Source organism: Trichoderma harzianum (genome assembly GCF_003025095.1).
Source record: "Trichoderma harzianum CBS 226.95 unplaced genomic scaffold M431scaffold_1, whole genome shotgun sequence".
NCBI classification, from domain to species: domain Eukaryota; kingdom Fungi; phylum Ascomycota; class Sordariomycetes; order Hypocreales; family Hypocreaceae; genus Trichoderma; species Trichoderma harzianum.
This window is the reverse complement of record NW_020209249.1, coordinates 3,704,110-3,718,794: the sequence shown is the minus strand read 5'-3', so window position 1 is coordinate 3,718,794 and position 14,685 is coordinate 3,704,110. Positions and strand designations below refer to the sequence as shown.

Below are 14,685 nucleotides of genomic sequence, written 5' to 3'. Positions count from 1 at the left end.
TTAAAAACTCCCATGGGTCCATATTCTGTCCAACCGTCTCACCTGTGCAATGCCATTGGCACATAGAATACACCGATCCCATTCTCCCAAAGAAAACTCCATTGCTGGCTATGTAGCAAACGACAAAAGAGATAAGAAATGATTTTAATGAAGGGTGATAGAAAAGGGAAGTACAGGAAAGAAGGCGTCAAGATGCGAAGAATTAAGGATGTCTGCTTGGATGGGTGGAAGGCAAGTCTTGGTGCGACAGCGTTCAATCTTCCCAGCTATATCGCTTCTCTGCCATCTGCGGGACATGAATGAGTTCATTTCCATCTATTCGTTCCTCTCCTCGTGAGGAATGGGGACTATTTGCCTCTGAGTTGAAGGAGTCATCTTTCCTGTGTTCTCCGGTAGACTCGACCGAGGATTCCTCCCCCTTTGACCGGGCAAGGGAGAAGGTAGCTTGTCGCGTCATTTCACCCATAATTCGTTCCTCCTCATCGGTATAATTGCTCCCTAGACTCTGCTCGGAAAGATGGAATTCGGCCTTGAAGCGAGGTGTAAAACTACTGATACTGTCGCGGTTCTCTTGGCTCACGATTTGCGCCAACATGATGCTATGTCTGAGCGATTTGAGATTGTCCGGGAGGTTGCCCAAACAGACAATGTTTGTTGGGTCAATTGGAGTCTTTTGGCACGCCATTGAAGAAGAACTGTGGTCCTGAATCTCCACGTGTTGGGAGTTTGACCCATCAGTCTCCAGTTGCGTATCATCCTCGTCATTCTGCATGTCCATATCTCTTGAGCTACCGTCTGATAGCTGAGCCGCAACAATCGGACTTGCCAGGCTATTGTATCCCGACCCAGATGAAATTGGTGAGGGTAGCGATGTTGGAAGCGAGCCGGTTCCCGATCCAGTTTTGATTGGCGAGACAGGAGTTGTCTCTCCGCTCCAGGTCGCATACACTGAGCCGATATTATGTGAAATCGGCTTTTCTTGAGGCAGCACAATCCCTAGCTGCGGTGGTGAGTATTCGGGAACAGGCCCCTGAAGCTGTCGGTCAATCTTCCTCTTCGCTACTTCATATGCGCTGAGGCTCCTGATGGTTTCTGTGCCTGGAACAGTGTCACAAATTATTGAACCGTCGTCTTCTCCATCGCTAGTATCAAGTTCCACGGGAGCCATTGGGGCTGGAAGTTCGTAAATTTCAGAATCGGGGGCCTCCATACAATGAGAGAGAACGGCAGTCGTGGCGGACTTAGTCACGTCGCTTTGCACCCTTTTGCGACGTGTCAATTTGTAAAATAAGGCAGGCTTCAGTATCCTTGGCGTGTCTGGAACTATCGTTGATGCGCTGTCTTTGGTTTCCTTGGCCTCCTCGCCCTTCTCCTGTGATTTTCTTCGGCGGCAGAGATAGCAAATGCTCACAAGACAGAATAAGCATAGTAGAATGGCGCCAACGGCAATGCCAACCATTTGCCCTGTGTTTAGTCTGCTACCTGTCTGTTTCGGCGGTGCAGGATAAGGGCTATTATTTGGTTGTTTGATTGGAATCAGATTTGCGTCAGCTATAGGTTCCTGAGGAAATTTGGCCTGATGAACTGAGAACACGGCCTCGTCGTATTTGGTTATTAAATAGGCTTCCTGCAGAAACGATCGGCCGATGATGATTGCGGAATCATTTTCAGACCTCCGCAGCGCAAAATATGGAACAGCCGGGTCTCCATATTTGATGGCCTGGTGCATAAAAGGGTATTGCAAGAGGCTGACGAATGCTCGCATTGGCACAGTGATGTTCACCAAGCCCGGAACATCCAAAGGAGATCCAAAATTGTCATGGTTGTCAAAGCTCGAAAAGCTAAAGACAAAAGTAAAAGAGTCGGACGAGCCGTAGCTATTGTACTGTTCGTTGGTAAGGGTATATAGATCAAATGTCTTGTTATACGTCAAGTTGAAGGCACTTGCAAACTCGTCACAGACGGCATTGGGTAACCACAAGTATGGAGTGGTGCTATCAATCAGGGCCGTAAATGAGTTATTCCATCCTGAAAGGCTTGTTGTTTCGGACGGCCACTTCTTGGGCTTAGCGGCGCTGTTATTCACAGTTGCTTCGATGCCTCTAATTAGGGCGCGAGGCATGTTGTCCTGTGGAGTCAAGGTGAAGTCGATGCTGTGCGGCACGTATCTAGCTGTATCATAGCCGCCCAAGGTAATCGATACGGGCATATTTCCTATCGTTTCACGTTAGCACTGACTATTCATAGAAAGAAACAAAGACATACGATAGGAGGCACCCGCAGTATAGCCATAGCTATAACTAGGAATCCATCCAAAGGTATGGACGGCTTGTGTTAAAGGTGATTGAGCAACTTCGTGACCAAAATTGCCCTGTGTAATACCGAGGCCAAAGAAACCCAAATAATAGTCTGTTGTGTTGATGGCGGACATGAGAACGTTGGACATGCCGAATCCAATGTCGGTAATTGTGCTGTATGCGTTGACTGTATCCAACCCATATTGGCCGTTTCCACCATAACCCAAGTAATCCAAGCCAAGTTGCCAAATTCCCATAGACGACCAATGTTTAGATCCAAACGGAGTGTAAATGCCACCGCGAGCAGCGGTGCAATGCGGTTCCTCTATGAGGCCCGAGTCAGCTCCTTGGTTGATGGATGGACGTTTATGGCCTGCTCCGGGGAGACTTCTTGCGAGTAATGGAGGGACCCGATCAAGTCGAGATGGAGACGTACTTTTTAAACAGCCTCCAGGTCCAACGGCCCAAAATTCGGAAAGTGACGTGCTCAAGAGAACATTGACGAGATCCGAGCTTGAACCCAGCAAGACTTTGATGGTTGACCAGTTACCATCGATCCCAAGCCTATTAATCTAAGGTCAGCCACAAGATGAAACGCGTTGTACGCCGCTGATGCGGGTACTAGCAGAAGGCAGAGAAGATAATAAACAACGTACCAGTCTCCGGCATCAAATGACACCGGGGCCGGGTCATTTGCATAAGCAAGGCCGGCTACTACTGCAATCACTAGGACATCACGACGCATTTCTCCGATGGCGGCCGTGTGATGCCGCAAGCCTTCACCTTAGGAAGACCCCCAGGTTATAGAACTGCCGGGGATGTAGGGCGTGATATCATGAGCGTCTCTCAGCTTCTGTTAGTACTCTTGACACTATCACAGCACAGCATCCATGGGTATAGAATCGTGGGGCTGTAGGGAATCTGCAGCTTCCGTTAATTGACGACACCACAAAGCTCGTGAACCGGTGGGCAGATTCACGCTTCACGCAGCGAGGACAGTTTGCTCTTGGACACCGTGAGGTTCCACGGGATTGCCTCCGTGGTGTATTGATGAAGAGAGTCGAAGGCGAGGGATAGAAATGCAAGGCTTGGACCACCTAGCAGTGCCCTTCGAATGGATGGCTGGTGGTGTACCTCGTGCCAGGGGGGGTGCTGCCAACGGAATCGATTACTAGTAGTTGCATGTACACGGCGCGGATGCTCCAGGCCGATCTGCCAAAAACTCTTCGGAACCTGGGGCGACGCCCTTGGCAATTCGACCCAAAGGGATGGACATCTGCTCTGTACAGGTACATCCAGCCACTTACCCGGTGAGGGTCCATTCAGAACATTCCGGCCGTCAGTCTGGGACGAACCCCGAATGTCTGATACTGAAGCGCGCTCCGATCAGCCTAGCAACGCCAATTTGGTCTAGCACCGAGCCGTCGATGGCTCACGGAAGCGCTAATGCCAGTAGTAATATCTAGCCGTAATGGCTGCCAGCCAGAACGGGAGCAGGATGGGGAATGGTTTCAGTTGCCAATGCCTCATTGGGGCGACACTTTGGGGGTGCTCCACGCTTTCTGGATGCGCCACCGGGTATGCTCCTCGATACCTGTACCATGCAGTACTCGAGTCTCTCCAGAGCAGCTACGGAGAAGATTGTAACGCCGAGGTCGATGAGACTGCAATGCAAGACAACATATTGCAATAACAACACTGGTTGAGACAGTCTTGGCTTGACCGCTTCTATTTCATCACCATGGGCCTGAAATATGAAGAGCAGGGAGCCATTAGCTCCTCAGAGAGCGTCCGTACCAATTGTACACGTATCGTATCTTATTCTGCATGGACGCTCAGCAATCAGCTCACTCGAGTACTCCGACGCCAGTAGCAGCTTGTGAGCAAATCGCAATCAGAGTATGCCTGCAAGAGTGGAAAGACTGAGAGATCTGGCGACATCTTCGGTGACAGAGCAGTGCTGGGACTGGTCGGCCTAATGTCATGCAGGTCAGACACTGATGGCGAGACAAGAGTGCGGTCTACATACTAGTACTCGTACGAGTACATACTTGCCTGTACTTTGAGGCTTCTGACAGGTACGGAGTACGAAACTAAGCCAGATGTGCGCTGTCCACATGCCTGGCCTGGAATCCGCCCTGGACTCGGTGTGGCGGCCGTGGTGCACATCAATTGATGCTGTGGTACAAATAACGGAGCGCGGGCTATGACCAGCCGTTGGCGCTGTTGGAATGCCAATGTTCCTCGGTGGATTTCACGTCCATATGAGCGCACGACACCACGGGGGCCAGCGACGATATCGTCAGGCTGCAACAGCAGAGCAACACCAGCTTGGCTTTGGAGATGAGCTGGAGTCCAACAACACCAAGATCAACAGCTGGAGGGCCGGGGTCAGGGCCCAAGATCAGCAGTATCTGGAGATGGGGTCCACTGGATGGCTAGAGCCGGGATCAACGACTAGGAGCCACCCGCGATCCCCACCATCCCACACGCTTCTCAAGACCGACCAGCATGTACTCGTACCAATGCTGCTCGTATCCTGCGAGCCATTACGAGTATTCTCGCCTCCAGTATCCATCCCAGGATGCCGTAGATGCTGCCAAGCAAGTTGCCCCCCCCCCCCTCCCTTTGGAGAGTCCAGGTCCAAACGCCCACCGGCGCTCTGCGTACCGGCTCCCGTTCGCTAGACATCTCGCCCTTGCGCCATGTACGAGTAAAGTGCTGACCGGGGACGCGTGTGCCGGAGCTAAGGTCCCTGCCGCATACGAGGGCCTTGTCTGCCGCAGTGGAATACCTCCTGTACTCGTATTAGTGATGCTGCCCGCCAGTATTGCTATTCCTTCGAGTGACATTACCACGAGAGATGCCTGATAGGCTCCAGCTGGCCGAGTACGTTGACGTCTAGTTGTATTATCCACCGTGCCCAAAATTATGGCGGTAAATCTAGCTTCAGTTGTGATACTGCTGGTCTGAGAAGATGAAGGAGAGGAGAAATATCAAGGATAGATCCATAGGCCAGCAGATGTATGGATGCAAGTGACTTCATCAGTGCCTCTGTTGTAATGAAGAAGGTGCCGCCTTACCAAGCGGTTGCTGCTGCTCACGCAAGGCCTAGAGCTACCCTAGATAACCTCTTTGGAAAAAAAAATTATTGGGAGCTATCCTTTTTCTCATTTGCCAACCTGCATTCAGTCCATCTAGAACTGCTCGCAATTAAACAGCCCGAGCGGGGGAAAAAAAACTACAGTGTCTGTGTTATGGAAAAGGTGAGCATCTCCTTTGTGTCGTTGGCTGGAGCTCACCGGATCTAAGCATTGCAGAACCATCAATACAAGCTAAAAGTGGCTTCAGTCTCCGATTAACAAACTTATCCCAGACACCATCATCAAATCGCGAGAATCATGAAGCTTTACTCGAGCCCTGATCGAAGCGCAGCTGCTTCTATCTTTCGATGACGGATCTCGCGCGCTAGAAGAGCGATTACCGAAATCCCATGTTCCTCCACCGATACAAAGCTCATTTCCGCAACGCTGGAAACCAGGAAACCGAATCGTTCATGGACATGTGGAGTCGTGCCAAACACAGAGAGCACAAGAGATGACTTGTCAATAGACTTGAGAGCCATGAAAATGGATGGCGTATCGGTGAAACAAGGACGGCCCCCCTACAACGACACCAAGAACATGGCCTATCAACGGCACACTTCGAGATGCCAACTTCTCCGCACTACTCCTTGCAGCTGCTAGTAGCAACAATAGTCTACCGAGCAAGGGATTTACGAGCGGTCTGGTGCGCACAAGTTGGGCAGAACCCTTGTATTTTGTGCAATTTGTGAACGGCTGAGCCAAGGGAACAATGTCTCAGACCATGGACAAAAAGCAAATGTCAGGTTTTCTCATCCGCCGACCAGCCCGCGATAATTTCTCTCGCTGGTCCACGCCCGCTAAATCAAACGAACCATGCATGCTATTGAACGACTAGAAAACACTCCAACCAAGGAAGAACAGGACTGCACAAATTGAGAGTGCTCAGTCGAAAGTGTGGCGGGAAACTATCGCGATCCCCGTAAAAGCAATCCCCTTTGCGGCACTCTCGTACTCGACACCTGCCCTTTTGTCGGGGCCTCAAAGGCTGCCAAATTTCTTGGGCCATTTTTGCAGCTACTGTATGTTCTTGACATTTGCGTCACACGCGGAATCCTCCTGCAGCCGGGTCATGGGTTATTATTCAGCCCATCTCCTGCAAGGAAATTTCTTGACTGACAGCAGATTCAAATGAGACAATGAGACCATTTTCTCCCTTTTTTAATTATTAGCTCCTATCCCTTCCCAACGCCTCGCTCAAACCACATCCGCGTTTATTGGTTGGATGGACGCGTCTGCCTATCGCACTCCCTCCGCCGTCGATTGCTGTGTCCCCATTCTCGAATCCTAAATTTCTGAATAACTGAACTCGGGCTGCGGAGTTGGTCAGATCCTTAAAACTCAGACGGACAAGTCGCCGTCATATTCGTGGTCTAATCTACTCAAGATCGCAGGATACCGTTACAGAATCACCAGTGCCAAAGCAATAACAGCTAGACATTCGTGCTACCACCCCAATAGCGCCAATGCTTGGTACATTTTAAGTGTCTCATGGGCACGCCCAGAGTCACTAGTACCTCGTCTCCCTTGCCAGAGCTCGAGGCGGCATGTTGGTCCTAGCACAAGACTAACAACTGCTAGGGGATGCACGGAGGAGGTTGAAGGCCGGCGTCCACTGGCCTGTTGTCCACGGCAGACCACAGCAGTTATGATATATGCCGTGTACCGCGTTATGTGCGCATATGTGCCCATGTTCAACGCTGATATGCTCGTATATACTCCGCACGGAGCTTCCCATACATAGCAACTGAGCCCATTCATCAGTTTTTCTACCCATTGAATTATACGACAGGGAGCCTACCTCCACAGCCGACCATTGATTATGCAAAAATTCTGGACTTATTTTGTGTCTTTTCGTAGCTTCTTCAAATCCCGGTACACTGGATGATCAGTCTATAACTCTTGCATCACCACGACCCAGTGGCGATATCACTCTGATGGCCAGCCGAATTGTTACCTTCTATATCTGTACGCTCCATTCTAGTCACTCACCGACTTGAAGGATTCACGTCGTCATCGGGGGCACGATGAAATGCACCAATGTTCTCTTACTGTTCTACACATCACTTCTAATAGAGTGTGCTGCAGCAACTGTAAGATCAGGTGCGTCTGAGGCTTTGGCTTACTTTGTATAGAAATCATGTTGCTAATCATTTCGCGCAGGGATTCTATATCACAATCACCAGCGACGGGGGTTTCAATCCAATACCACCATTGAAATTATCCAACATGGCTTGTCAACGGCAGGATCAACAGTATCGGGGGCGACACTCTCAGAGTTGGCAGATCCAACTGCGAAATACGACATCGAGACAGCTTTTGTGCCAACTACTGACACCAAAGCCGATGGCTCTGGAAGAATCACTTCGTATTCAGCGACCGAAGATGTACGAACGATAGAGACCCCCAGTCGAATCTCGGCATTGATAACCGGCTCTACTACCAATTACATGACGGCGTGTGAAAATGGAGATACTTCAGAATGCCCGTCTACCGCGATGGCTACCAACAGAAACTCTACGTTTCCAACTTCTTCCTCACTGCTACCAAGCACAACAACTTCAACAGAGCCATGTACTCCACTACCTAGTGGCAAGGCCGTTACAGAATATTCTATTGTTTATACTTCAACAGTTACATTTTATGGCAGCAGCACCGACTACACTCCCCCTTTTTCACCAATTACAACACCCAATTACTGCTCTCCTGCGGGTGAAGCTCTGATAACCTTTTTTAGCACAACTCATATATCCAATTCAACTTCTACACTAACTGTCCCGGCGCCCTCCTCTGCGTCTCTATCTTACGACCCTTTTATGCCTGCACCAATCCCAATTCCACTACCCACATTTTCCATCGATCTTCCTGAAATTATTACGCAAACGCCTGATGCCGCCAGAAAGGGCGGCGGTGGAGTCATTATCACAATGAGACCGTTTCTTTCCTATAGTCGATTTGTTGTAACGTTTATTACGACTGACAAGAATCCATCCGTGGTGTTTTCACCTGAACCGACCCCTGATTATAGCCAAACACTAGTTACTGACGACATTGGAGATGGCCATCATAAGACCGTAGACGTCATAGAGAGTCCTCAGAGCAATACTTTCAAGCTTGGCACCCCGGGAAGCGTGAAGCAGCTCCCAGTTACCACCTTTCAGCTTACTGCTGGGGGAACACAGGTCGTTATCAACGACAGGACCGTCTCTAACCTGAAGCCTGGTCAGACAACCACGGTCACAGTTCGAGATGAAGTATTCACCATTTTCCCTACTGCAGTCGTGGGATTGGGCTCGACAATCACGAAACCTGCGCCTCAAGCAACACCTCCTCCCGCACCAGCCGCAACAAGTGGAACTTTGGGAGGCATTCCAGTAATAATCTCGGGCACGCAAGTTGTTGTCGACGGCATCACTATGAGAATCCCACAGCAAGAAACCACCACGAGTATCAACGGCCAAAGAGTTGTTCTCGGCGCAGGAACTGTTGCCGTTGGTCGCGAAACCCTCATCTTGCCATCACCGCAGCCTACTCACGAGATTGTGACGGGAGGAGAAATGCTCACGGCCATCGGCACTTCTCTCGTCGTCCTACACTCCACAACCATCACATATGGCCTCGACATAGCTCCCAATCAAACAGTTATCAACGGAGAAACTATCTCGATTGGTCCAAGGGGCGTTTCTCTCCACGGCACAACCATAGGCGGACCCTCCGCAAACGCCACAGCAACAGAATACGAAATCGTCGGAGGCATCACAGTTGGAAAAGTTCTCCCGTCTCTTGTCGTCGTCAACGGGGCGACGTATGCCATTAACGAAGACGGCGATCTAAACAACTTTGAGACCACTGTTATAAACAACCAGAGTATTACTATTGGTCCCAGCGGCTTGGTCGTCTCGTCGCAGACATTGACGTACCCTGGGTCTTCTGTCACGGCGACTTTATCTTCTTCTAGGGATTCGATACCTGATTTCCCTGTTGAGACGGGCGGTCATGGGATTCGCCAGGATAACGATGAGAGCAGCGCATTTTCATGGCGTCGAGGTTTATCGATTGGTAACGTCACGGGTCTCTGTTTCGTGATAGGCCTTTGGATACTCGTCTGAGGGATGTGATGGTTGGCCGCCTCTTATTTCTTTTGTAATCTTCTTGTTTCTTCTTATTGCCGTTGACGCAAATCTGTATTATAGTATACACGAAATGTATGGAATTCTTGTTGGATATTCAAATTATAATGTACAATATTACAATACGCACGCTAGGCACCTCATAACCTTGCATTGCGAAACATGAGAAGAAGGGTTTTGAAAAACGAACGACTGTATTAACACACGCGCGCACTAAATATGAGTTTCGAGCATCTGACTAAAATACTATAAAAAGATGGAACATGGCAAATAAATTTGCTCTGTCCATTGATAGAATGAAAATGTCTCTGCTAATCTCTTCACACTGCTATGCCTCTGTCTATATCACCACCTCTGCACACTTTTACCCTTCCCCTTACCAACTCCCTCACCAGGCAAGGACGGAAACTCCTCATGCTGGATCTCGAGCGCAAGCTCCGCATCCGATGGCTGCTGAGGCGGCGACGAGTATCCTCCCTGATCCTGCATACTAAGACTCAGAGCCAAGGCCAAGTCCTCATCTTCGGTAGTAGTGTATCGCGAAGGACCGCCCACGGGCGTGTGATTTGCGGACGGCGACCCAGACTCTGATTGTTTTCCCTTCTTGCCGGCCTTGGGCTTGTACTTGACATTGACGGAGAAGTCGAAATCGCCAGAGCTGTTACCTCGTGATGATTCCAGGGGAGATTGCGCCATATCATTGTTGACCCCTTCCATCAAGGATAATCGTATGGCCTGTTGAATCTGCTGTTCGTACTCATCTTCGGCTACACCATTGGTTTCCGAAGCAGACGGGCCGGCAACGCTTGGATCGGGGGTCAAAGTCGAGACAGTATTCTCGCTAACGGAAGAAGCAGTGTCTAAACTGGCATCAGCTGCAGAATCGCTAGCCCGTCGTTGCTCCTCTGCGTGGTACGCTTCTTCAGAGACCATCTGGGCATAAAGAATCGCTTCCTCCTCAGTCAAGTCGCCCAGCGCGCCGAATCTCTTGAGGCGACGGGTATGCTCGCGAGCCTGTTGCTCATTTTCCCGTCGCATTTCGGCTTCCTCAGAGGCAATGTAGCCTGATACTGCATGGCCTTGGCGACGACTAGCAAGCCGAGCATCCATATCAGTATGTCGGACGCGGCGTTTACGCCCGGCGGTGTGACCATTCGATCCATAGGACCAGTATCGCAAGAATGCTCCAAAAGAGACCACTCCTTGAAGGGTTGTGGGATCAGGGTCAAGGTATATGGCTCTCACGGCTGCGTATGTATTCTCATCCATCGCCGGATTCATAACTAGCATGTGACGAGGAACTCTCCCGTTTGATCTAGCATTGATGGTTCTGATGGGCTCCACTGTAGACGCCAAAGGATCCCAGGCTTGCACAAGGCCATCGCTGCCGCCATGAACGAGATACAGTCCAGATGCTGCCACTGCAGATACCTCCGGGGACTCAGTTTGGAGGATGCGTAGCGGTTGTGTCTCACGGGTCCTATCATCATCCCGGGCATTCCAAACCAGAACTGCGCCTGTGTTGGTTCCGATGATGATAAAGCGAGTTCTACGCCCAGGGATTTCTCTTGCCCCGTGATCGGCCCAAGGACTCGTTGTAGATGACGCTTCGTTTGCAGTGTGCAGAGGGTCTTCTCCCAGTGTGAATAGCGAGGAGAGCGAGTTGTCCAAAGCGGCTGAAGTCACAATATCGTGGCTGTAGCCCCTGAGATCAAACACTTGTTTGGACCAATCATGAATGACTGTCGAGGGCACAGGAGGCGATTTGGGAGTAGGAGGCGGAGACAACGGTGTGTGAGATTCGGAGATTGGAGAAATCCGGTTGGCGAACCCTCCAATGCTGCCAAAGAGAGACGTAGAAACTGGTGCAAGAGGTGTCGTTGATTCGCTGGGAGTGGCTTGCACAGGTATCAAGGAACGCGAGTAACGTTGAATACCAGCAGGTCGGTTCTCGGCAAGGCCGCAGTCAATCACAAAGACGTTCTCCCCAGCGCCTTTACCATCATCACTCGCGAAATCCACTTCTAGCTTCCGCTGCATATCCCAGCCCTCACAGACCTTTCGGAAGTGAGAGGGCCTGTAGCGCATAAACTTCTCTATTTCCCGGGCCTCCGCCACGAGCTGGTCCTGGCTGAGATGCATGTTGGCTGACGGCGATCGGGGCGAATACCCTCCACGTGTTGCGTTCTTGTCTAGCTCGTCTTCTCGAGCAATTCTACGAGTTGCCTCTAGAAGGTGCCAGTATACTGTACGACCAGCATACCAGGCATTTCTGGTCTGGTCTTCCCCAGTTGCTCGAACTGGTTTTCCGATAGGGACATCGCATAAGTAGTAGACCTCACCTAGCGCATTCAGTGCCACAGCCCAGACCCTGGAGGTTGACTTCCGCTTTTGGTTGAAGCTATCGTCGACTTTCAAGGATATGATAGGAACACCAGGACTGATGACCCATCGTGCTGTGACATCTCCATTGGCGTATCTCGGGCCGGTGGTATCCCAGCCAAGTGAGTATGCAGTAATGATGCCGAGAGTGGAGCCTGTTAACATTCCGCACATTGACTGTGTTGTTGATGTAACGTTCGACGACTTGGCAATCCACACGCTGCAAATCGCATCGGACATTTCGGGGATCTTAGGGATGTCAAGATGGGTATCGACAGCACTGATCTCTCCGCCGATATAGCGGCCACGCATTTCATTGACCCCTCGGAAGAAGGGCCGGCCACCGGGAAATCCTTCACCAGATATCATGCCGTAGGTGTAGCTCACATCCATGACGTTGGGGCCACCGGCTGGGCCGTCTCCCAAGCCATATGGCACCAAATTAGGAGCAACCTCGTCCAGCTGTGGGGTGGTGAATAGATCTTCAAGACCCCATTTCTCAATCTTGCCCGTGGTGGGATCACTGATGGTTGCTGCGCCGAGGTCTCCGGCTGCTTGCATAACCCGTGGCGGCTTCTTTCCATTCAAGAAGACTGCGTGGAGGTTGGTCACTTGCCAGGGCAGCTTCGAGTTGTAGGTCAAAACCGCGCTCGATTTCTTCCCAGCGCGGCCGACACGACCAGACAAGGTTCCTCCCGGAGGGGCCCCCGGTTTGCCACGAGCCAAGTTCCTCAGGTGGCGAGTCCTCAAGAGATACTCGCTTCTCCAAGTAGCCAGCGATGTGAGTCGAGGAAAGTATCGAGTCTCGAAGCGCAGAACATCGGAGGAGTTGGCCGCGGCAGCTTTGCCATTGCTTTCTAGGACGGTATGTCCAGGGAAATAGCGCATAAATGCCATGCGCCACGCATGATGAGTGGTGACCAGCGCCCAGAATCGCTTCGACACCAGCGCCACCGAGGAGTGGCAGTCGGGCGGCAGATGCGAAAAGATGTGCGTCAGGATCTCTAGCAGAACACGTCAGCAAACCATTCACTTATAGGCACGCTGTGTAACTGGGGAAAGCTCACCATTTGGAAAGTTATCGAGACGGATTCCATCCGAGCGGGGTTCTGAGCGCTTTATAACCTGGAATCCAGGCCCTTGCTTCGCAGCTTGGGGGTTCAGAGCTTTCTCATACTCGGAGATTCGCTGTCCAGGCACAGAAGGGAGATCGTCGAGGCCCTTGTCCAAGCTCAATCGTCGTAGCTTCTCGTCCAGCTGGTCGGCATTGACTCCGGCATTTTCGCCCGGGAGGGGCTGATGCTGATGCTGATGCTGGTCCGGGCCGGGGCGAAGACGCTGTGAGCCGAGGCTGGAGCCTGAACGGCCTCGATCAAGGCCACTGGCATCGCGGGGAAGAGAGCCATGCTGGGAGAAGGAGAGGGCGTCGAGGTAGTTGTTGTTCAGAAGCGGTGCTGGAGTCTTGAGAGGCTCTTGGGTCATATAGCTGGGAGAAGAGGTCGAGAGGGTGTGAGAGTGATGACCGTGCAGTGAACTTTTGCACAGTCTGGCGCGTGCCGATTACGAATATAGAGCGAGGAGTAGTGATGGCGGTTGTGGTTGGGCGGTTGGATGCTGCGAGAAGTGACTCAGAGAATCAAATTGAAGGTGCTGAGACAATATTTTCCGCGCCTACGCGTTGTCGCATCAGAGGTTCATTTCCTCATTGGCGCCAGTGTCCGGTACTTGCGCCGCTTTGCCGGCAATGAGCCGAAGTGACGACATTGGCGTGCCTGTATACAGCACAGATGAATACACTTGTTCACGCTACCTAATCTGATAAAATTCCATATGAATAGACAAATTGAATAAATAGGAGGAGAATTTTTTATTATGCCATATCATAGCCGTCTTTAGGTTCATCTCAAAGAAAGGAAAGAAAAGCCGAAAAGATGCAGATTCTGACATACCCAAGTTACTACCGCCGTTATACCCATTTTTTGGTGCCACTTTATTCCACCACTATCACCAGTGACGAGACAATATCGAATCTGATATCTTTGTTCTTCAAAGACCATCAAGGATATGTGATTAACTTCTACCAATGCACAAGGATGCTGTATTCGTACAGATTATTGAATCGTCATTTTGGTAGCCTAGAAGTTATTAATTTTACAGCCCCCAATGTGTTTCCACATTATCATGGCACTACCATCTCTCTCAACGCCCGCTTGAATCCAATATCTAGTCGATTATTCCACCCATAAATAGCCAGCCTCTTATACTCTATTCTCCAGTGGAGCCCGGCACACGTGGTTGCTCACACTCTATGTTGACTAGTCTACCACACTTTACAATCGAATCATCAGCAGCATCCAACCAAAAGCAAAGTCCCCAACTTAGCCGGTCAGCATCCTGCATCCATTGAGCCGCACAGCACAGTACTAGAACAACTGCATGAAACTTGGATACCTATATAGCTAGCTTAGCAAAGAAATTACACACATGTAAAAAGCATAATTAATCTCGGGTGGTAAGCCCGAAACTGACAAAAGCCGTCCCCATCAAGTTGCTCAGCGGTAGATTAGACCGAGGAATCAAGTCTAGACACAAGGACACTTGAGACTGTGGCTCTCATTCTAACACATCCTTTTATTCCCAAAGCAGTGGCTAACCAAACAATGCAAATTGACATTACTGGGGACCAGAAATACTACCTACCAAGTTACCTCTATTTATAGTACTAGTTGTTGT

At 50.5% G+C, this 14,685-nt stretch overlaps 3 protein-coding genes across 3 annotated transcripts; 1 reads left to right on the top strand and 2 right to left on the bottom strand.

Moving 5' to 3' along the window:
• Positions 1-253: 253 nt before the first annotated feature.
• On the bottom strand, positions 254-3,042 carry M431DRAFT_477548 (hypothetical protein; the record flags this gene model as incomplete). The annotated part of the gene is made up of 3 exons (XM_024915575.1): positions 254-2,214; positions 2,266-2,861; positions 2,954-3,042. The coding sequence occupies 3 exons, from the start codon at positions 3,040-3,042 to the stop codon at positions 254-256; spliced, it is 2,646 nt and encodes an 881-aa protein (XP_024780847.1).
• A 4,425-nt stretch (positions 3,043-7,467) lies between these two features.
• Positions 7,468-9,549, top strand: M431DRAFT_1097 (hypothetical protein; the record flags this gene model as incomplete). Its single annotated transcript, XM_024911725.1, has 2 exons — positions 7,468-7,543; positions 7,604-9,549. The coding sequence occupies 2 exons, from the start codon at positions 7,468-7,470 to the stop codon at positions 9,547-9,549; spliced, it is 2,022 nt and encodes a 673-aa protein (XP_024780846.1).
• Positions 9,550-9,691: 142 nt separating this feature from the next.
• On the bottom strand, positions 9,692-13,434 carry M431DRAFT_538341 (hypothetical protein; the record flags this gene model as incomplete). The annotated part of the gene is made up of 2 exons (XM_024921030.1): positions 9,692-12,956; positions 13,020-13,434. The coding sequence occupies 2 exons, from the start codon at positions 13,432-13,434 to the stop codon at positions 9,916-9,918; spliced, it is 3,456 nt and encodes a 1,151-aa protein (XP_024780845.1). The 3' UTR covers positions 9,692-9,915.
• Between the last annotated feature and the right edge of the window lie 1,251 nt (positions 13,435-14,685).